Source organism: Lemur catta, chromosome 15, assembly GCF_020740605.2.
Source record: "Lemur catta isolate mLemCat1 chromosome 15, mLemCat1.pri, whole genome shotgun sequence".
Lineage (NCBI taxonomy): Eukaryota > Metazoa > Chordata > Mammalia > Primates > Lemuridae > Lemur > Lemur catta.
In genome coordinates this window covers 10,362,886-10,385,399 of record NC_059142.1, presented here as the reverse complement: position 1 = coordinate 10,385,399, position 22,514 = coordinate 10,362,886, and the positions used below count along the sequence as shown (strand labels likewise).

General features: G+C 59.2%; 1 protein-coding gene across 9 annotated transcripts; it reads right to left on the bottom strand.

The window, feature by feature from the left end:
• Positions 1-36: 36 nt before the first annotated feature.
• On the bottom strand, positions 37-22,162 carry KDM6B (lysine demethylase 6B). 9 transcript variants are annotated; one of them, XM_045570160.1, is made up of 24 exons: positions 22,030-22,162; positions 15,134-15,250; positions 9,771-9,893; positions 9,354-9,495; positions 9,120-9,261; positions 8,829-8,927; positions 8,506-8,725; positions 8,325-8,417; positions 8,079-8,240; positions 7,794-7,991; positions 7,358-7,708; positions 5,067-7,258; positions 4,854-4,980; positions 4,626-4,731; positions 3,655-3,860; positions 3,483-3,547; positions 3,329-3,400; positions 3,087-3,235; positions 2,821-2,935; positions 2,547-2,734; positions 2,203-2,344; positions 1,685-1,811; positions 1,403-1,573; positions 37-1,307 (listed from the first exon to the last, which is right to left on the bottom strand). In XM_045570160.1, exons 5-24 carry the CDS (start codon positions 9,254-9,256, stop codon positions 1,284-1,286), a joined length of 4,944 nt encoding a protein of 1,647 aa, XP_045426116.1. In that variant the 5' UTR covers positions 9,257-9,261; positions 9,354-9,495; positions 9,771-9,893; positions 15,134-15,250; positions 22,030-22,162; the 3' UTR covers positions 37-1,283. The 9 variants fall into 9 exon arrangements, with proteins under 9 accessions (XP_045426116.1, XP_045426109.1, XP_045426117.1 ...); XM_045570153.1 differs by having other exon boundaries at positions 37-1,573; positions 22,030-22,157; XM_045570161.1 differs by having other exon boundaries at positions 37-1,573; positions 3,329-3,397; positions 22,030-22,157.
• Positions 22,163-22,514: the final 352 nt, after the last annotated feature.

The following is a 22,514-nucleotide window of genomic DNA, read 5'->3' as shown; positions in this document are numbered from 1 at the left end:
AGCACGTTATCAAAACAGGGTTTTTTTTTTCTGGCTTTTATTTTTAATATTAATATTCTCACACAAAAATCACTGAAAATAGGGGTAGGGTTGGGAAGACCCCTCTGCCCCTGGGGCAGAGAGACAGTGCAGTGCGAGGGAACGGGACTGTAAACCCCCCCACCCCTCCGCAGCCCCAGCATGGAGAAAAAACAACGTAAAGCCCCAGAGAAACTCACCCCGGGGTGTCCCTGCCCCAGTGAGGCCCTGGCCCTGGGCTGTTTCGCTTAAACAGAAAAGGGGGTGGGAGTGAAGGTCCGTGTTTTTAAAATTGGCCGGGGCTGGGAAGGACGGGGTTCCTTTTCCTCATAGTTCTTTCTTTAAAACCTTTAAATTTTTTTATTTTATTTATTTTTTTACAAAATACCATTTCAGTTCCCACTTCTTCCCCTACAGTACAGGAGTCGCTCACCCTCAGGCGGGGTTGGGGTCGGGTTGGGAGTCGGGGGGGGCGGGGGCTGGTCCGAGAAAGTGCAGGACGTAGGGGAGGGGAGCGGGTTTGAGCACCATGAGAACCCGGCTGGAGCCGCGGGCGGACGGGAGACGGTCGGGCCGGGCCCGGACACACACTCGGGGGGTAGGGAGAGCCCAGCGACGGGCGGTCCCTAGAGGGGCGGGCAGGATGGCTTCGGGGTGCAGGAGGTCGGGTTTTCCCAAAAATGAATAAATAGAGGTGAGTGGGACTGTTATAAATTAAAAACCAAAAACAAAAAAGAACAAAAATACAAATCATAACCAAGTGAATAAACAGACATGTACAGGGGTCACAGCTAGCATTGGAAGTAAAAAAGGAGGTTCTGGGGGAGGGGTAAAGCCCATAGAAAGAATCTCATTAAAAACCTCGGCTGCCGTAACGTCTATGTACATACACTAGCCGCGTGCATCTGCGCCGGGCGGGCGGGCGGCTGGCAGGCGTGAGGGAACCCGTATGCGACCCCCGCCGCCGCCGGCGCCTGGTCCTTGTGTCTGTTGCTAGAAAGGCCAAAGTCGGTGAGGGGAGGCGCTGGGTGGGCGAGGGGCTGCCAGCACCCTCCCCCCGTCTCCCATTTTTTTTCCTTTTTTCCTCATTATTTGTTAAAAAAAAAAAATTCTTAATAAATTAAGTGAGGGGAGCTGCCAATGGGGTGGAAGGGCTGGGCCCAACCCCCGTCCCGGCCAGAGGCGGGACCTAGGTCCAGCCCAGGCGTGTGCTGGTGGCCCCGCGGCGCCCTGCGCGGGCGGGCAGGCGGGCGGGGCGTCCGGCCTCATCGCGCTGTGCTGGCGGGGGCCTGCGGGTGAGAAAGCGGTTTGGTTCAGCGGCGGGCGCGGGTTGCGCCCCCCACCCCGAGCGCGCCCCTCACCTTCCCGCCCGCCAGGCCCTCACCAGCGTGAAGGCGTCGTAGGCCTGCGCCAGCTCCTCAGTGCGGTACTGCTCCAGCACCACCACGCCCTGCAAGCCCGCGCTGCGGCGTCGGGCACAGCCTTCGCAGTGCACCAGGTACGTGTTGCGGCTGCCGTTCTCACTTGTCACAAACAGGATGTTGAACACCTCCACCTGGGACAGGGAGGAGGGGCAGTCACAGGGAGGAAGGGCCACTGTGGGTACCTCCAGGACAAGGGGAGCAGGAGAGCGGGACAAGGGGAGCAGGAGAGCGGGCCCACTCACGTCGCACTCGTTGCAGTAATAGGCGGGCTCGTCCTTGACCCTGCCCTGGTAAGCGATTTTCTTCCCTGCCCGCACCAGGCTCTCCCGTTGCACCTGGCAGTGCTTCATGGACTGCAGGAGACAGAACCTGGGGAGCGGTGGGGTGGTGTTGAGGCCAGGCTGCCGGCAGGGGGGAGGAGGCAGAGCAGAGTTGGAGCAAGGCAGAGGGTGTGGGGGCTTAGACCCCTGAGACCGCAGCTCCATACCCTCCCCCTAGAGGGCCTCCCTTCTTTGTGCCTGGGTCAATCTCTGTCCTGAATATCTGTCACAGTTGAAATTTCATGTGGCTTTTGTCTATTTGGACCACAGCGAAATCAAGGTCTTGAGAGCAGGGACCTTCAGCCTCCCCAGCACAGTAACACTGCGGGGCACAGGGCAGACAAGGACCGAAAGAGCTGCAGAACCGGGTAGAGTCAGGCAGGAACAAGAGCAGGGACCAGGGCAGGTGGAGATGGACTCCCACCAAACACGGTTCTCACTTGATCATCTTGAACAAGTCGGGGTCGCTGATTTTGACTGTTCGAGCCACGTTCCAGGACACGTGAATCATGGGTACAATGGATTTGACGTTCTTCACCTCGTTCCACTCATATCGTTCCAGGGCCAGCTGGTACTGATAGGCTGCAAGCCAGAGGCCATCACTACGGGATTCTCAACCAGCCCCCAGCCACTCAGGCCCAAGCCCCTTCCCTCACAGCTGGCCATCTTCCCAGTCCCCCCTCCCCACCCCCACCCCCGTATGCTCACTCTCTACGGGGCTCACTCCCCAGGGGCCCTATCCCCTCAAAGCTGAGAAGCCCTGCACCTGGCCCCACCCTCTCACCGGTGAGGGGCCCCACGTTCCAGGCGATGTTGTTGCACCAGCCAGTGGCCTGCACCCAGTGCACGGTCCCCGCGTTAATCCACACCAGGTCTCCTGGGCGCTGCACGAAGCGGTACACAGGGATATTGGATGCATAGAGATCATCCAATATTGGCCACCAGGAACCTGTCAAGTAGTCTACGCCGTGCCTGCGGGGTGGCCACAGGGTCAGGTGGGAACCTGGAGACCGAGGGAGAGGACGCGGTAGGGTGACTAGCAGGGGAGTGGCACGCACCGGTCGCAGAAGGCGCTGATAGTCTCCCAGTAGTGCTCGTGCACCGCGAACCACTCACAGTCACCTGGGCCAATGTTGATGTTGACGGAGCAGAAGTTGTTGTTCTCTTGGTGGCCTGCAGGGGGCGACAGAGAACGGCATAGCTGGCCGGATCCGAGCTGCGATCCGCGACAGCCCCGCCCTCTGCTGTCATTGGCTGGTGGCTGACGGTCACCGCCAGCCCCGCCTCTAGCGCTTCCCGCCCGGCGCACCGGCGTGGAGCGCACCTGGCGTTCGGCTGCCGGGCACCTTCATGTACAGCTGCACTGTGTTCATGCCCAGGATAGTGTGGCCCACGTGGCTCAGCATGTTGCCCGTGGATGTTACCCGCATGAAGGCGGGCAGCTTCAGCAGCTCCTGCAGCTGGGGCTTCCACCTAAGGTGCGAGGGTGAGAAAAGTGAGAGGCTACCCCTGATTCCCAGCCCAGCAGCACTCATGCTCCAGCTTTGCTGGCCTCAGCCCACTGACCGCTTGGCATCAGACAGGTCGATGTTGGTGCCAAACTTGATGATGTGATGGTTCTTCGGGTCTGGTGCGCTGCTGCGGGGGCAAAGAGCACAAGTTGGTGGACAGCAAAGCGAAGGGAAAGAGTCAGGAAGGAAAGGGCACGTCTGTACTATACCTAGGAGGGGTTCCTGTGGTGCTGTCCGGCTCTTCTGACTCCTCATCCTCACTCTCTTTCTCCTCCTGCTCAGCCAGAGGAGTAGATAGGCCTGGGTCAGTGACCTTCCAGGAGCCCCCCCACCGCAGCCCCTGATCCCAGCACCCTGCCTCTGCTCATGCTCGCCTCTCACCTGCAGCGACTCCTGGAAGGACGAGGCTTGGTACTGTGCGTACTTGGCAATGGTGGTGTGGGAACGGGAGCTCTCGCAGGGCCAGATCTGTCGCGTGCCGGTCAGATCCCAGTTCTCATCTGAGGGCTGCTGCACCTGAGTGCGCACTTCCACGGTGTGCTCGCCACTCGCCTCCACCAGCGTCTTGGTGGAGAAGAGGCCCAAGTCTGCAAGGGAGGGCCGAGCAGGGCGTCGGGGCAGAGGCAGAGGACAGGGACTGAGGACCCAACTGACCCTTTCCCTTCCTACTCCCAAGGCCTCTGACAGGATGGACAATGGCTTGGCAGAGCTCAGCCCAGGAGGAATAGGCAAGAACCCCTAGCCCCACAGGAAGCTGGGAGGGCTGGCTTCTCACCAGCCCCCTTCCTCCCACAGCTGCTCAAGGCTCGGCCCCTCAGAGTCCTCAGGTGGGCATTTGGCCATGTGTGCAGAGCACCTGGCACACAGTAGGTACCCAGTGAATGACAGCTTCTTTAAGTTACCACTGGATCCAATTAAAGACTTAGTTAAGTGAAAGCCTGAAATGTGCTTCAAATAACTCAGTGGAAGGAAGGGAGGATACATGGGTATAAAGGAAACGAGATTGATCTTTATATTTCTGTATGATTTCCTCTACTTTTCTATGTGTTTGAAATTTTGCACAATAAAACATTGAAAAGAAAGCAATAGGTTTTCAAGAGTTTTCTAAAGTCTGTATTATTTTCATCCTTAATCACTAAGAAAACCGCAGTGACTCTTACCAGGCCCTGAAATATATCCCCTTCCCATCTGCCCACTGCTGGGAACAGACAGACGGAAGAAAACCCAAGGCCATCACTCAGAGCATTTCTCATAGCCATCGTCCTGGGTCTCTAAGTGTGGGGGTTCTCAGAGGGTCCTATATGCCCCAGATTCCTGCAGCCCTCGCCACACTTTCTGCCCCCCATACTCACTGAGCCGTAGGGAACCCGCCAGGCCTCTGATCACGGTGATGGGGTTTCGAGGGTCTGTACAGAACTGCAGCAGGACCGGCGAGAAGGCGTCCCGTTTGCTCTCCAGCTGAGAGACACCAGGAGAGGCTGCGGTCAGAGCCTTGGCCCAGGCTTAGAGCACCCCATTTGCCCCCAACAGTCTTAGAACCCTCTGGCAGGGGTGGTTCTGAGGACAGATGGCACACATACATAGATGCTGGGTGTGGGGGGGTTGAGTTTTTCCCGGGGCAGCTTCTCCTCAGTGTTGATCTTCGGTTTCACAGACTGGGCAGGGGAAAGGTAGGACTCTCGAAACTTCCCCTTCACCTTGGCATTCCTGTGGGAGGACAGTGGAATGAGGACAGAAACATCAGGATGATGGGGCCAAGTGTGCAGCCTTGTGGGTGACAGCCCCCAACTCACTTGCTGGCACGCACTACATCAGCAGCACAGTGACTGATGGTGAGGTCTGCCATGCGCAGCCGCCGCTCCTCCACCTCAGAGGCAATAAAGGTCTCCTTGTCACCACTTTCTACCTTGATGAGCCGGATCTTCAGCTCCTTGGGAGGCCCCTCACTAAGTGAGCGCAGCTTCAGCATGTCAGCCCGGCTGACGCACGGTGGCCCTGGAGCTTCCTCCCGAGCCTTCTTTCCAGGGACAGGGGCTGATGGGGGTGTGGGCTGGGCAGAAGGTGCAGGGGTTGGTGGAGGGGCTGGAGCTGTGGGTGGCTTCGCCTTGGAGGCCCCGCCAAGATCAGGCCGGGCCTTCTCACGACCCTGGATCTCCTCGCTCTGCAGGTCCAGGTTCCCCAGCACTCGGCGGCTCTTTTCTTTGGGGGCCTTGGCCTTAGCCTTTGCCCTACCCTCACGGGGCCGGCGACCCACAGTGTCCTTACAAGCCCGCCTATGCCGCCGATGCTCCTTCTGGTGCTCCTTCTGCCGCCGCTTACTGCTGCCTGACCCTGCTGCTGCCACCACCCCACCACTCTCCTCCTTGGCCTGTGTGGGAGGCAGCAGTCGCTCAGTCCCATTGTCCACTGGGCCCACTGTGTCCACTGGGTCTGCTGGGTCCGTGGCACTCCGGCCCACCCGCTCCACAAGGGTCTCACAAGCCCGACTGATCTCTTCTAGCACCTCAGACTCAGAGCGAGCAGGGGGCAGCGGCAAGGGTGGGGGTGGCTGGGTGGGGGTTGTGGGGCCCGGGGCTGGCTCTTCGCCTGCCCTGCGCTCCCGGGCCCAGGGCCCACTTGAGGTAGAGAACTGAGATGACGAGGAAGCAGAGGGCTGTAGGGAGCCCTGGGTGCTAGGGGCCGCTGAGGTGGGTGGCGGGATGGTAGCACCTGATGGGGGACCAGGGGAATACTGAGTGGTGGGCAAGGGCCCAGGCCGGGTGGGAATAGCTGCTCCAGTCCCCCGATAACAGTACTTTTGTCCCTCCAGCACGGAGGCCAAGGATTTGAGCAGGCTGGCGGGGCTCGCTGGCGGGGCTGGTGGTGGGGGTGGTGGTGGCTGTGGCTGGGGGGGTGGAGGGAACTTGGCTAGAGGCGGCGGTGGTGGTAGGGCTGGTGGTGGCTTCTTCTCCTCTTCCTGGGTGGCGGTGGCGGTGGCGGTGGTGGTGGTGGTGGTGGTGGCGGCGGCAGCAGTGGGAGCAGTGGTGGTGGGGGCTGTGTCAGTGGGGAATGGAGGCTGCAGAGATGCAAAGGGCTCCTTTAGCGGGGGTGGGGGGACCACGCCTGCCTCCTGTTGTTGCTGCTCCTCCTCCTTTCGAATCGATTCGTCCAGCATCTTCATGATGTTGGCCAGCCCATCAGGTAGGATCTTGAATTCGGCTGGCTCCTCAAACTGGTCCTCCAGCGGGGTAGGGGGAAAATCAAAGAGTCGCGGGCCTCGGGCAGGCAGCTCCCCAACGTCGGGCTGGGGTGCTTTACTCAGGGGGCCTGGGGGTGGCCCTGGCCCCACCTCGGGGGTCTTTGGGAAGGAGACCCTGGGCCGGGGGCTCTCCGGGCGCCTGAAGCTTCCTGAGGTATTTTGGTGACAGGAAGAGGGAGGGGCTGAAGGCAGGGCAAGAGTCAGGGGCGCAAGAGGTGGGTCCTGGGGGCTCAGTGTTGGGCTACGGGGCCGGGGAAGGGGGTCCATACTTCTGGCCAGATACGGAGGTGGGGGAAAGGACACAGGCCCAGCAGGGCTGCTACTGTGGCTGCCATTGTTGCTGCTGCTACTGCTGGTGGTTGGGGGAGTGGGAGGGGTGTGCGAATCCTGAGTGCCCACAGAAAAGCGGGGGGCCGGAGGCCCCAAGAAGCCCTCGCGGTGGGGAAGGGGTGGGGGGGGAGGGCAGGGGGGTCCCTCAGCCCCGAAGAAGAGCTCCTCTAAGATCTCTCCATCCTCTCGGGCTGCCCGGCAGGCCGGGCCCTTCAACCAGGCAGGGGGTGGGGGTGGGCGTAAAAGGCGGGGACAGGGGGGTGGAGGGGGTGAGGGGGGCCCAGGTGGCAGGGACAGGTGGGAAGTGGCAGCGGGAGCCCCCAAGAACGGTTTCCGACTGCTGTGTGCCAAGGGCCCCAGGCGGCCCTGGTGAGAGGAGACCTCCAGCGCGGGAGTTTGGTAATGGTCAGCGCCGGGCTGCAAGTGTAGGATGAGGTGGTCAGAGTGCTGCTCTGGCCACCTCAGACAAGCTCCACTGATCCCCCACTCCACCCTCTACCTGCAGTTGTCACTTACAATGCCTGGGTTTGGCTCCACACCCCGGAGACCGGTATTGCTGCTGCTGCTGCTACTGCTGCTGGTGGTGGTGGTGCCGGGGAGGCCAGGGGGCCGGGAAGGGGCGTAAGGCACGCAGGCGGTGGTTGCTGCTGGTGAAACGCTGGAGTCCATCCGCGACCTCTGAACTCTGCTCTCTCTAAGGTCACTTCCGGGGGGACGGGTGGCAGGCAGGCAGCCATGGCTCTCTGCTCCTGGGGGGCGGGGGCCTGGGCCTGGGGGTGCGGCCGGGACCAGCCGGTGGCCAGGGGGGTGTGAGGTGTAGGCTGGAGCTGGGTATGGATATGGGTGAGGCAGCGAGTGCCGCTGCTCCTATGGGAGATAAATGAGGACACAGGGTAAGAGAAGAGCATGGGATTTGCAGGTAAGAGGTGAAAGGCAACATACAGGGGCTCACCTGGCGCTCTGGGGGCACTGAACCCTTGCGCTCGGGGCCCCAGGCATCTCCATGCAGGGTACTCCACAGTCCTGGCTTGGTCAGCTGAAATGGGGGGCTGGTGGCCAGGCCAGGCAGGGGTGGTGGTGGTGGTGGTGGTGGTGGTGGTGGTGGTGGCAATGGAGGTGGAGGCAGTGGCAGCCCTGGGGGAAGGCCAGTCTAGGAGAGAAAAGGCTGTAAGAATCCCAACAACTCTTTGCCCCAATCCTGCCTATTTACTGTCTGCTGGTCCACCTACAACCATACCTGTTCAGAGTTGCAGCCTCTCCTGCGCTTGCCTCCAGGGCTAAGGCCCTCCTCCCCTGAGGGGCCTGAGAGTGCTGCAGGAGGCACAGGCTGCACCACTGGAGGTTCAGCAGCTCGCTTCACTGGGGGACCTCCCCTCTTGGCCCCATAGTTCCGCTTGTGCTGAGAACAAAAAGAGAAGAGAGAATGGCACAAGTGTAGGCCTAGCCCAACCCTCCTCCCTAGCCCACCCAGCCCCAGCCTCACCTCAAGGTGCAGCAAGTTCCACACTTGCTCCAGGGGGGGCAGGACCTTGGCTCGGTGCTGGCAGGAGCCAGCATGAAAGTTCCAGAGCTGGGCCTGGGGGAGCACAGCCAGACGCAGACATAAGGTGGGGCACTAAGCCAAAAAGCACTATCCTAGGCTCCTATGTCCTGCCTCATCCTACCTGCTGCAGTCGGCCAATGCGGGGCCCCAGTTCAGCGAAGCTTCCTCCATATCGAAGGGCACTGTGGTAGCAGCGTATGGCCTCCTCACTATCATGCTCTGACTCGTACAGCTGCCCAAGCTGTTCCCACAGCCCTGGCTGGGCCGGTTCCCGGAGCAATGCCTGCACACAGCCATGCAGGGATTCCAGCTTCCCATGGAGGGGTCTTGGGGTGGGCGTCCTATAGAACAGAGCAGTTGATTGGGGGGGGTCAGGCTTGGGGGAACTCTTTCAAGGCCCCAGTCTTACCTCCCATCCCCAGAACCTTCAAATCCCCCACTCACCCTGAAGCATAATATGGTTTGCTGGGGTGCCCAGAGCTACTGCCATGTGAAGGGGGTAGGGGAGCAGGGAGCAGGGGCTGCCCGATGCTGGCTGAACATCTGGAGGGAGAAGAAGTCTGTTATGTACAAGAAGCAGTCTTGTCCCTGCCTAGGAAGGAGAAGACTAAGGGAATAAGAGCAGCTGAGGACTGCACAGAATGAAACCCACAGAGAATGATGACATGGAGACTGAGGGATACGGAAAATGAGAATATGAATGCCTGGAGAAGGAGAAATGGCCCAAGTTCTCACCTGCCTCCAGGCAGCCATGCGCTACGAGGAGGGGGATGAGGCGGGCAGGAGCTCCAGGCCCCAGCACAGCTCAGGCCCCCAAGGGCAAAGGCTTCCCGTGCAGCGCGGGCCCCTGGAGGGTCCACTGCCCGATGCATCCAGCCTGAGTGGGAATAAGAGATTATACTATTACTGAAGGCACAACCAGAGCTGCCAGTATACATCCAGCCAACCCAGCCCCAGACTTTCCCTTACCAGGTCAGCAGTGGCCCCAGGAGCCCTGGAGATCGGGCACGGCCCCCTGCCCCAGCTCTCTGGGACGATGGTCCGGCTCCAGCCGCTCTGACGAGAGTGCCCACTACCCCAGATGGCCGCTTGGGGCCTTTCACAGCCAATTCTATAGAAAGAAGGAGAAAAGGGAGTGAAGTGAACTGGCCAACACACAGGGCCCAGGGGCTGGGTTGGGCTGCCTGTGGCACCCACAAGTCTGTCATTTGTGCAGGGAGCCTGGCCTTGGCTTTCCCTAAGGGGAGGCCCACCAGACCTAAGGAGCCCCTAAGAGGGCCAGAACAGTGGCTAGGAGCCGAATGGCCAGTCGGTGGGACAGGGTGGCTGCACTGCCAGATTTCCAGTCCGAAGCCACAGAGGCTGACCCGCAACGCCGCCGCTTACCCGGCCTCCTCCGTGGGAGCGTCCTCTCACCGCGCCGGCGAGCTCCCAAGATCTGGCCAATCACACGACTTCCTCTCTCCTCAGAAAGCCAATCATCACCCGCGTCTCCGCCTCAGTAACAGCCTGGCCGGAACCAATCGCAGCGAGGTTAGCCCGGCAGGCAGCAGCCCCGGGAGGAGGGGCGGCGGAGCCGGTCTGACGGGCTCGGCCCGGGGTGACCCCGATGTGACCCCGCGGCTCCCATCTAGGGTCCCCATCTTGGATCTGACACTCAGGCCGGCAGAGCAAGAAGGCCAGCAAGGACTAGATGCGTGCGGGTGACGGCAGTGAGTCGCACACTCAGGCCGGCCTGGGGGAAGACACTACCCGCAAGGCTCGAGCAGCTACTGAGCCACCACCGGTGATCCCGGCCAGACCTCTCTAGTCGCCCTCCTCCCGGCCACCGCCAAGACCGACGGACTGCAGACGGATGCAGAACGCAAAGACGTCCCTCCCCTTCTCACTTCACCTCGTCCAGTGACTGACCCCCACCCCACCCCGAGCGCCCCTGGGAACTGCTTATAACTGGCCAGCCACCGCGACTTCTACGGCACCCGAACCCTCCCGCGCCGCTATCAGAGCACTCCACCCCCCCAACACCCGACCCCGACCCCAACCGTGGTCAAGCCCCCAGCCTCATACCTAGTTCCTGCAGCTCCTCCACTTTCCCTGGCTCTCTGGCTCTTCAATACTGACCGACCCCCAAAGCAAAACTCCCCCTGTAATCCCCCAAATTCCGAGAAGTCGCGCACCGCAGTCCCGAGTGGCCCCTCTCTCGTGGCTCCGGTATCCTCTATGCCCTTCCCCGCCGGGGCCACGCGGTTCCCCACGGCCCACGTGGCCCCCGCCCCCCAAGGGAGGGGGGATTTCGGGGGTTGCCCGTGACGTGGCTACTTGCGCAGCGGAAGCAGTGTGTGTAAGTGTGTGGGGGGGGGTCTTAAGGGAGGGAGGAGGGCGGGGCCCGACAGGCAGTGACATCACCCTTGTCCCACTCTCACCGCCCACTCCCTTAAAGAACCCAGAACCCGTTTCACTTCCTCCTTCACGCCCCCCCATCCCTTCCCGTTGGTACTGGCTTAGACCCACGACGGACACAGCACTCCCCTCTTCTGGGCACCTTCCCTTTAGCCCCAGCTCTTCCTTCTCGCCTTTCTAAACCCAGGAGCTGCGTCCCCGCGCCTACCCGGCGTCCCCGCAGGTAGGGAGCCGGCTCCGCTCCCGGGATCGGTCCATTGAGAGTCTAGAGTACAAAGAGCGGCGAGAGGCGAGTGTCGAGTACAAAGCGGCGGGGGCGGGGCCAGTGCTCCAGCTGGAGCAAGCGCCGGGCAGGAAGCCGGGGGAGAGTGAGCGACCAGGGGCTGGGGGCGGCTGGAAAGTTCGCCTTCGCTAAGAGAAGTCTGCGCTGTGGGGAAATTTCCACCCAGCCCACAAAGGCAGACGGGTTTCTGGTGAAAAGAGCCTTCCCTCCTGCATGGGCAAGGTCGTCTGTTTGCAAGGAAACGCTTGGACCCTACAGGTCCCGGCGTGCCACTCTCGGCCGAGCCCTGGTGGGCACTTGGGCCCCGCGGACCCTCTCCTGCAGTTCAAGCGGAGTTTCTGTCAGAACTCTCTTCACCAGAGGCAGCAGCCTTTCTATCAGTTATCAAACACTGGCATTAGTACAGCGTTTAAATGCGGTCAAGTATAGCCCTGGCTGGCTGCCCCCACCCAAATCCTGGGGTGGGGGTGGGGAAACCCATGCATCAGACATGGGCAAATGGGGAGCAGGGGGACCAGACATCAGAGGAGCAGATCCCTACTTGGAAGTGGTGCCGAGGGTGCTGCCAGTTACCAGGAAATGCAGCTTCCCCTTCTGCGATGATGACACTTCCCCTCTGCCACTTCCCCTTTCCCACGGGGAACTGACTCAGCTTTCCCTAAATCAGCGATTCCTGTCCCTCAAGCTGTGGTCTTCCACCTTTATCCACACCCCCTCACTCCGGTTCCCAGGAATACAAAACCCTCACTTGAGGACAAAACTTCCTGTACACTAAACACACACTCACTCGCGCCAGCCACCTCGGATCCTTGTCCCCACCCGGGACCCAGGCGCCTGACTCCTCATCCGCCCCCCATACAAAGCCCTCCCTTGGGGTCTGATTCAGGCTTGGGATGGGGGCGTGTGACTCACCCAGAAAACCTTCCCATATTCCCACTGACTCAGCCCCCGCCTCCCTGAACACACACAGACACACAGTCAGAGGCAGACACAACTCCTCAGCCCACACACTGCTCACCACCGGTCCCGCGGAATTTCCCCTCTCATCTCCCCCCGCCACAATGGCCCCTCCCCGCGCCGGCAGCCCAGACGCCGCGCTCACACCTGTTCCCCGGCCGGCTCGCGGTCCACTCTCACCTCCACTCTCGCTTTGGAGCAAGAATAGCCCTCCCTGACTCCCAGTGTCCATACTAACCAAAGGCAGGGGACAACCACAGGCAGACACAAAGACTGACACCCACAGACTCCTCGAAGACAGACGAGAGGTAGACGCACAAGGCCAGAGCCAGGCTGGGGAGACGAAACACTTCTGGGGCTGGCATTCCAGTCTCTTCCAACCCGACCCACAATCCCGGGAGCCAGGCGCTCTGAAAGGGTTAATTCCGCTCCTGCCGAGGCCACGCCCTCTCCATCCGGGCACTCCCGGCAAAGCCCAGCTCCGCCCCCAGCATCCGGGCTCTGGACTAGGGACTTTAACCTACCGCCCCCCCCACCCCACCCCCGCGCCCCCACAGCCCCAAGAGAGAACCACTCCATCAATCACACCCACTTAACTCTCTCCGGGCTTGAGGCCGAGGAGCCCCTCCGCGCGGCGCCGCAGCCGCGCGGGACGCGTGGTAAGAGGCCTGAAGAGCCTCCGCAAACTCACAAGACAGTCAAAGACAAGACCCCGCAGATAGGGTTTTACCGAGGAGGCAGTTAGCGGGCAAGCTGCACGCGCGCAGAGGTGGGGTGGGTCCAGGACCCTCGCCGCATCCCGTCTGCCCGTCCTCATTCTGCCTGGTGGAAGCGAGGGGTTACAAACTCACTTCTTACCTGGGGGAGGGGGAGGCGGAGGGGAGGGCTGCCGGCGGAGGCTTCGCTGTGACTCAGCCACCCGGGCAGGCCGCCCGCCCGGGATTCCCTTCCCCAGCCTTCCCCCGCTGCCGGCCCCACCCCGCCCCCCACCGAGGAGTGACGGTGCCGGCCCCGGCCCGCTATGTGTCACTGCAGGCCTTGTGTCTGCCTCTGACTGAGCGCTGTGTTCGTCAGTCTGTCTGACACAGTCGGCTGTGTGTGGGTCCCGGTGTCTGTCTCCATGTGCACCTGCATATCTGCTCATCTTGTCTCCCACAGTGCCTGTGTCTGACGCGTTCCTGTCATTATCCCTGTCTACACGACTCCGCGGGGTTGTCTCTGTCTGTGTGTCTGCCTAGCTCCTGTCTCGGTCTTTTGTCTGGGTCTGCCTCTGCATCACTAGCGTGATCACGTGTGTCTCCGCACATGCCCTTCTGTGTTTGCCTTCATGTTCCTGAACAGAGTCAAGGAAACATTGGAGCGGGCTGACCCTGCTGACTCCTCGCTTCACTCCCCTGAATCCTGATGTCTGGCTGGGTCACTGAGCATTCTATTTGAGTGAAGTATTTTGGGGGTCTGTCTGCCTTCAATCAGTTTCTGTCCCATCCCTCAACATTCCTGCTTATCCTCACAGCTCCCTGAGGCTCCCATTATAATGATAATTGCTAACATTTAGTGAATATTTATTACATGCCAAGAATTACATTAAGCACTTTATGTGAATTTTTTTTTACTCTTTCCCAAAACCTGACATAGGAGGTACTTTGGTTACCCCATTTTACAGATTAGGAAATTGAGGCTCACAGGGGTTAGGTAATTTGGCCAAGGTCATTCCACAAGTAAATGGAAGAACTGGGCTTCTTTCCAGAGCCTCATTCTTACCACTTTTCTATACTACCTGTGTCCTATTCTCCCTCACATGGTTTTATTCTCACAGGCCATCTTCCTTTCAGCTCTACCCCATGTTACCATCCCAAATGTCTCATGTCCTCTAGAAAAAGTGTGGGTAGGAGGCTGTGCTTAAGATTTCAGAAGCCATAGATTTCTTGGCAATGAAGCTCATTCAGTTACATTATTCAACACAAATCCACTGAGGCACCCCAAAGTGCAAACCATCATGCCAAATAGTGAGAAATATGTAGATGAAAACCACACAAAAAACACAATGAGTAATGGGGAAGAGCAACACACACTCAGAGAACTTAAGTCCTTGGCCTAGGGATCATTTTCCCTTTTCTCCCACAGAGGAATAGGAAATGAAGCAGGGCCTCAGGTAGAGAACTGGCAGGAGAGTGGGAAGCAGAAGAGGAGTAAGACTTAGTCGGGTAAGGCCGGGCGCGGTGGCTCACACCTGCAATCCTAGCACTCTGGGAGACCGAGGCGGGTGGATCGCTCGAGGTCAGGAGTTCGAGACCAGCCTGAGCAAGAGCAGCAAGAGCGAGACCTCGTCTCTACTAAAAAATAGAAAGAAATTATCTGGCCAACTAAAAATATATATATAGAAAAATTAGCTGGGCATGGTGGCGCATGCCTGTAGTCCCAGCTACTCGGGAGGCTGAGGCAGTAGGATCGCTTAAGCCCAGGAGTTTGAGGTTGCTGTGAGCTGGGCTGACGCCACGGCACTCACTCTAGCCCGGGCAACAAAGCCAGACTCTGTCTCAAAAAAAAACCAAAAAAGACAGTGGGGTGAATACTATAGTTAAGTGGCGAGGCAATGGACACAAGGGATCTGGAATAAAAGGTGAGATGCCAAGTTTGCTGTGGCCATAGTAAGCTGTTGTGGCAGTGTTCTCCATTATCTCCCCAAATCAATTTCCAAACACTCTATATAAGCCAGGCTATTCAACAACTCTTACAGGGGCAAAGCCCTTCCCCTCCCAAGAAAAAATTCCTCCAGGGTCTCTCACATCCACTTTTCAGCTTCTAAACTCCAGCTTAACTCCATAAGCAACTGAGTTGTAGCACTAGGGGTGGGGGGGGGGCGGAGATTTTTTTGGTGGTAGTGGAGAGGCTCGTGAAGTACAGGGCTGAACCATTCACAGGAGACACAGGGGAGGTCCATAAAACAGGAGGGCTGAACCACTCAAACACCACATGGTGGGAGGAAGCTCAGAATTGGACTGGACCATTCTGAAGAGTGGGCATGATCCAGATCATACCAAGCATCTTCAACCATGTGGTGCAGAGTTGGACTGTTGAGGGGAGAGGGTCACCCAGGGGCAGGACTTACCAGATGGAGTTAGTTGTGCACTATCTCATTGAAACCAGTGTCCCAGTAATGGGGTACAGCAAACCACGGTGGTGGGGTGGGCAGTGCTATGGGGCTGGCATGGTGCCTGAGGGGAACCTAAAAGAAAGAAGTCAGTTAGAGGTGGGGTCTCCCAGGCTGGAGAATTTCCCTGTGCTCCCTGTCCCCTCGTTAAGGAGAGATCTGGCTTTGGGATTAGATATGATGGGAGAATCTGTTTCCATGGCAACCAGAAAAAGCCATCTCCAAAGTGGTCCTCCAACCTTCCCCTTTAGGACACAGTCTGCACCAGATCATAAGAGGGGCATGCTGTAGCATCTGAGTAAGTCTACACTGGACACCCAACCCATGATCGCTCTTCTGACTGGACCCTTCTGCTGAGACTCCCCTGGCCCCTGACATCTATACACAAGCCAGTTTGAGTCCTAGCCCCAGGGCATGCAGACCCTCTTCTTTTAGCTCTGTGTCCCCTCCAACCTTATCAAGACACCAGACAGTCAACCCCACCCTCTGGACTCTGCCTCCTCTTCTTCCCCGGGGCGGGTACAGGCAGGTCTTGGCTAGCAGCACAGGTGGCCAGACTAGATGAACGGGCCCAACAGGGAGATGCCTTCCTCCTCTGCAAGAACTATGACTCTGGGCCTGAGCCTGTAAGTGGCCTCTGCTGCAAGCCTCCCCTCCATCCCACCCCTCAAGGCCATATCCTGTTTCCCCATCACCTCCTTCCTCTATGTGGCCAAGGAGGTGTAACAGGCCCATGCCCTTCCTTCCCAACCCTCAGAGACAAGAAGCTAAGTCTTTTAACATAAGTCCAAGGCCAAGAATCAGATGTCCATCCAAGGTTTAGACCTAAATCAGCCCTCACCTCAGACTTACTCCTCAGAGATCTATGTTTTCTGCTCCCTTACTCATAGTTCTCATTCTCTGCCCTTACAAACCCATACTCTTGGGCTCCCAGTCAAATCTCTATTCCCTGTCCTTCCAGCCCCCATCCTTACCCCTGCCCCAGGGACTCAGGCCTCTGGCCCCCAGCCTCCATGATGCAATGTGCCGCAAGCTTCCATGGCTGCTGATGACACTGCCCCCAGGGAGGTCCTATTTCTGACCCATGCAAGGCCCCTTCACTGGGTCAGGGTAGTGGTCAGCTGAAGGCTGGAGAGGCCAGGCAAGCAAGGCCCGTCTGCTGGAGAAGGGAGCTTGAGGCTAGAACCCTCTACAACAGGGAGACTCAGAATGTGGGACCAGGGAGTGTGTATGTATAGACTGTAACATTTGTGTATGTGGTTGTGATGGGGGCAGGGTCTAGTCTAGAGAGAGGGGAGTGGGCAGGCCTTAGGACAGACCAAGAGGAGGTGTGAGGGGCAGCCAAGGGGGTCAGGGGTGTGTGTGAGGGGTGTCTGGACACCAGAGTGGGGGAGGGGCTAATAGTCATTTAAAGGGCCAGCCCCAGAGCTTTAATCCCTCACCAGCCCTGGCCCCAAGCCGGAGGCTGTAATTCATCTGTCCAACAGCTGGGGTGTGCATGCGTGTGTGTGTGTGTGTGTGTGTGTGTGTGTGTGTGTGTGTGTGTTGGGGGGGCATGTGGACGGGAAGGGGGAGCTGGGGGAGGGGCTGGGGCTTTCTTGTGCACAGAGCCAAACAACAAAAGGGGAAGCTGAAGGGCAAGCTCCAAAGTGCCCAGGCCAGGCTGCTGACCTGCAGACCTGCTGGTGGCCCCCACCTGGTGGCTGACAGACTCTGTAGTTTGGCCTTAGGATTCTTGGCCAAGGAGTCCATGGACCCGAAGGTGGGGCCCTGGAGAAAGCACAGGCTAAGCACCCCCTAGGCAGGCTGTCACCCCTCCTTGCACCTTCCCAGCCACAGCACTGTCCCAGACCTGGCAGGCCTGGCTACAGACTCAGCCTCAAATGCCCTGCTCACCAGCCAAGCCTCCCCAGACATGGCCTGCTGGTTCCCCTGCCTGGCGGCACAGGGTGGCAGCGGCCACACCGAGGCTGTCCCTTTAAATCATTACCACCCTTGATTGTGTGGACGAACCAAGGGCCCTGCCCCCCAGGCAGGCGGCTTGCTACCTCCCCCCAGAAATGTGAGGGCCATTTAAAGGGACAACAGAGAGGCAGCCAGGTCTCTAACTGACCACCACCCCCACACTACACACACACACACACACACAGCCCCTCTCCCCAGCGACAGGGGCCCTTGCCTCTCCAGGGTCCCCCCAAATTCCGGTTTTCTCCGCACCCCTAGATACTGCTAGAAGGAGAAGGGGGGCCAGAGTTGGGGGGGCAGGGAACTAGAGGGAGGGAGAAAAGGACAGGTACTCCCTCCTCCCCCAGAACCCCAGGAGACAGGTTGGAAGGGAGCAGGAGCCCGGAGAAGCAGCGAGACAGAGCCCCAAAAGGTGCCTACGGCAGACCTAGGGCACACAGGCTGTTGGATGAGGGGAAGAGAATGAGGCTGCACGAGACGGCGGCGCAGCCAGCGGGCGACAAGCCCAATTGGGGGCGATGGAACAAGGAAGGCCAGGGAAAAGAGGCAAGGCCAGGGAAAACGGGGAGACGGAAAGGGGGAAAGGGGTCATCCGGGAGGGTGTGGAGGAAAATCCGAGCGGGGAGGGTGAGCCAGGCCAGGGTTACCTGCTGGGTGTCTGTCCCCCGGCGGTGCCCCCGGAGTCCGGGTAGGGAGGGGGGGGAAGCAGCGGGGGCGGGGGAGTGGGGGCTGGGGGGGCGGGGGAGACGGTCCCTCCTCTGCCTCCTGGGCCTGCCCCGGCGCTTGCAGCCTCTGCCTCCCTCCCTCCTCCTCCCCGTCCCTGAGTCCCGGAGTCAAACAAAGAACTGTAGCAGGCTCTCCCCAACCCCCTCCCTCCTCCTCCTTCTCCTCCTCCTCCACCTCCTCCTCCCCTCCCTCCCTCCCCACCAGCAGGCTCCCTCCTCCTCCCTTCCGGTCTCTTCCTTTAACTACCCGTCCCCCCCCCCCAGCCCCCTGCACTAGTCTCTCTCCACCCACCCACCCCAATCTTTTACACACCCCTCAGCCTAGCCCTTTACCGGCTACAGAAACTGTGGAGTCCCTTTGCAAAATGAAAGGTTCCAGAGAACAACATGGGAAGGGACTGGGGTCTTGCTTCAAAATTAAGAACCATAATACAATTATTTTATTTTCAAAGCCAAAGGAATAGTCTTAGCTATTTCTTCGCCGAGAGTAGCAAAAAATAATCCTAAATAAAGCAATACAAATCTGTCTAAAGCCCTCATCAAATAAAGTGCACAAAGCAGTCACAGCTAATCCCCAGCACCCCCACCTTCAAATTAACACAAACTATCCACTCCTCCCTAACAAACTCCTAAGGTCATGGTTAGTTTGGAGTAGGTCTACCACCTATAATAATAAAAATAACAACTAACACCATTTAATAATAAAAGTATTTCATAACAACGAGCATTCATTCAGTGTTCATTCTGTGCCAGGCACTGTGCTAAGTGCTTTGAATAAATTGTCTCATTTTTTTCCCATGGGCCTTGAAGATAGGTATTGATATTTAAATTTTCCAGATTAAGAATATGAGGCTCATCGAGGTTGTGACCTTCCAAGTCCCAATAGCCACTAAGTGGCAGAGCTGGGATTAGAAACTAGGTCTGATTTGACTAGCCAAACTCTAAAGTACATCAAGGCAGAAACTGATTTTTTCCAATACCATCACCAACCCCAGGACTCTATAGAGAAGGGCAGCCATAGCTGTCAACTGAGACCTCCTCCCCTGAGATGCCACAAACTGAACCTACCCACCTACACAGTATAATGACCCTAACTTTTCAGCCTAATACTGTTTCTTGACCCTTTTCCTCAACTGTTTGCAGGGGGGTGGGGGATGTGCCATAGATTAAGGGGACATCAGGGATGAGCTGGTGTCCAATGAATGCCCCTAACTACACAAAACTTTTCTCCTGGGGGTAGCTATCTTGACAACCACTCCCACTCCAAGTCAATGTGGGTGGGAAGGGGCCAATGGGACACTTGGGCATGCAGCAGGTGGGAAAGTAAAGAGACTGCTGGGAGGCTCTCTCTGGGGAGGGGGGGGTGGAGGCTTGGAGGGGAAGTTCTTCAGTGCCAATCTAGGGAAAAGTGACCCAAGGTTCTCTCAGCCCAGCAACTGGGGGCAAAGTCTTTCAGCCACACCACACCCGTGCCTCCCCCTCCAAAAACTCCAGGCCGGGGTTTCCCACCTGCAGGAGGCTAAGGCCAAAGGAAGAGATAGGGGAAAGAGATGGCACGGGACTGGAACTGGACTCAGGGCAGAGGTGGGAGAGAATGGAAGGGGGAGGAGACCTCATTGCCAGGCAACCATCCCGGGGCACGTGCACTGGTGACATCATCCCAGGCCACCTCTAACACAGACCTTTGACCCCTACGGGTCTGCGGGGTCTGCTGGCTGAGCTTCCTGGGAAACAGCCTTAGGCCTTCTGGGAACCCAAAAAAGAGACGTGGGAGGGAACCCAGGCGTCCTGCCTTCACCTCTTTTACCCCCAATAGGACTCAATCCCAGGGACTCGGCCTCTCGCTTGCCTCAGCTCCTCCGCCTCCAGCCCTGACCTCCCAACCCACATTTCTGACAGGAGTCTCGACACGCCTCTCAGAGATATAGTGCCTCATCTCTCTTAGGCGAGATCTCGGGTGGGGGGTGGGGGACGGGGAATGGGGGCACTGGATCCCGCGGGGCTCCGTCTCCCATCTGCGGGATCCCCCGTGCCCCAGCCGGCCGCCAGCCATAATCTGTCTGGGTCCCCAACTGTCCCGCCCCTCCCCGCGCTGTTCCAGGGCGGAGTCTGTGGAGTTGAAATCAGGACACGGCGAGAGGAAGAGTTATGTAATCGGGAGAAGCAGAGAAGGACGAGTGGAGACGGGGACAGACAGCCCGAAAGGAGCCGAGGGAGGTGTAAAGAACACCAGGGCGAGTAAGGAGGAAACGTTAAGGATGGCAAGCCTTTTGGTGCACATCAAAGAGCAGGAATTCATGCGAAGAAGGGGAGTGATGGCCCAGAGGAGTCACCTGGGCCGTCCGGGGCTTCCCCGCAGCGCCCTCCCCCGCCAGCAACAGCAGCTGGGCCCGGGCGACTGAAGCCTCGGGAAGGGGCTCTGGTACCCGCTCCCTTTCTCTTGGGGAAGCAACCTAAGCCAGAGCCCGGGAAGGCAGTGCCTGAGCATATGGGGCCGGAAACCACAGCTCCGCCCAGCCCACCTGGGAGCGTGGGGCGCCAGCTGGGGGGAGGTGGGGAACAGGTAGTTGGCCCTCCCAAGCAAGGCTGGGCATTAATGGTCGCGACCCAGTGAAACAGTGCTGACCGACCCAGACGTCTGAGTCCCCAGGGGCTGAGGAGCGCAGCCCTGTGCTGGTTTACCCAGACTCCAGACGGGGAACAGGGAGCGGGGGGAGGGGGAGGTGGCTCGCTGCGCAGGCGCAAGGGGGTGCAAGGGCGCGTGCGATGAAAGGGGGGGTGGGCGCGAGCGTGTGGGAGTGCACGTGCGGGTCCCGGGCAGCTACCTCCTCCCTTTCTCCACCTCTTCCCCTCCTCTCTCCCTTTTCCAGTCGCTCTATAATGCCCTTTCCCCATTGGCTGCCAGGGCCCTGATGTCAGGGACGTCCGGTGGAGCGGATTGGACGGAAGGGAGAGTTAGGGAATCGGGCTCCCGAGTCTTGCTCTCCAGTTACTCTGGCAACAGGGCAAGCAACCCCCGGGAGGGAAGGGGAACCGAGGTGAGCGCCGCGCCTTGGTCCCGCCCCCCGCCGGGTAACCGCCTAGTCCTTTTCTGTTGCAGCGCAGTTCGCTGCTTCTCCTCCTACCTCCCAGGGTTTTCCTAGGCCGGGGAACCAGGGGTCCTGCCCTCAACCTGCCCCACAGTCTCCAAGCCCCCCCACTCTCTCTAACCCCCACCCATGTCACAGCCACAAGCCACAAAAGACAGGAAGCGAATCTACGTTGCTTAGTAACCAAACCGCGTGCCCCCCTCCCCACTATTTACCCCAGCCTGCTCTCCATCCTATGCCCTTTGCCCTGCTGCCCGCAATTTCCTGTGAGGGGGCCCAGGTGACACGAAGTCAAATGAGGGCCTCAACCCACCTTTCCCTCAGGCTGGGACGGGGGGCTTCAGCTGCTCTCATGGTCACATCCCCCATTCGCACTGCCCTCAGCTCTAGGTGTGCGTCTCGCCCTCGCCATCTCGTGGCTACATTGGAAAGGTTCGGCATTTAGAAGCCATTGCGAGGCATTTGAGGGTTAGGGAACCCGAGACTGCAGAGTGGGGGCAGGCCCAGGGATGAGGAAATTAGCGGGCGAGGCCGAGAGAGGGAGGTGCGGCGGGGTGGCGTGGGATGGGGGCGAAGGCTACCGGTAGAAAGCTCTTGGGGCTCCTAGTGGGGAAGTCAGGCTGAGGCTATATACCTGACCCGTGGAAAGAAGCGGTGGGAGACTTGAAATGGCCCCGGGACCGGAGACACCCCTAGTCTGACCACATCTGACCTTAATGGGCCATCGCATTGACCTCTCTGTAAACTCTGCCCTTTAGTCTTGCCCTTCAGTTAGAACTGCTGCGCCCGGCCCTGGTGTCCGGAAGGGGAATCCCAGCCCTGGGGGAACTGGGAGTCCTTTCAGGCCCTTCTTGACATCTGGAACCCAAGACATTTGCCTCCCAGTTCTTCTCCTACCCCCGCCCTGTTCTTTTGTAGGGGACCTGGATGTCCTGCGCCCCAGTCTTTTTCCCAGTGCCTTTCCTGAGACGCAAACGTCCATCCCCAGCTCTACCCCTCCTACGACTCAGGGGTCCCGCCCACCTGCACGGAGATGGTTTCCCTCTTTACAGACGTCCTCGCGGCTCCCCGTTACCTGGTTCTGGGGGGGTCCCAGGTGCTCAGGCTTCCCAAGGTCTCCCAGGGGGTCGAGCGGCCCCCCCTCTCCCAGGCTGGGGCTAGGGGGGGCCGCTCCGCCCAGTGGCGCAGTTGGATTTTCCAACACAAACACCCGCACCCCCGTTCCCCCAGCCCCGCCCCCTTCTCGTGGTCCCGCCCCTCCTTGAGCTGAAGTCTCTTTCTCCCGCTCCGCCCCGCCTTCTGCCGGTCCCTCTAGCCTCAGAGCCGGTGTTGGGTAGGATGCTTGGCGCGGGGTGCGGGGTACAGGGTGCAGTGTAAGGGTTCAGCCCTGATCCGTGCCTGACCAAACCCCTATTCCATTTGGATCACGCGCCCTTCTAAAGTAAGCCCCGCCCCACCCACTCAAGTCCGGCCCCGAGATTTAGCCACACCCTCTTTAGCCCCCGGCGCCCTGCCCATTCGCTCAAGGCCACGCCTCCTTTCTCTCAAGGCCGCCCCTCT

Coding starts and splice junctions, on each gene's coding strand:
- KDM6B (XM_045570153.1), bottom strand. CDS start 9,256: ATGCATCGGGCAGTGGACCCTCCAGGGGCCCGCGCTGCACGGGAAGCC. Junction 3,401..3,482: donor ACCACAGGAACCCCTCCTAG/GTATAGTACAGA, acceptor TTGCCCCCGCAG/CAGCGCACCAGACCCGAAGA. Junction 2,735..2,820: donor ATCAGCGCCTTCTGCGACCG/GTGCGTGCCACT, acceptor GCCACCCCGCAG/GCACGGCGTAGACTACTTGA.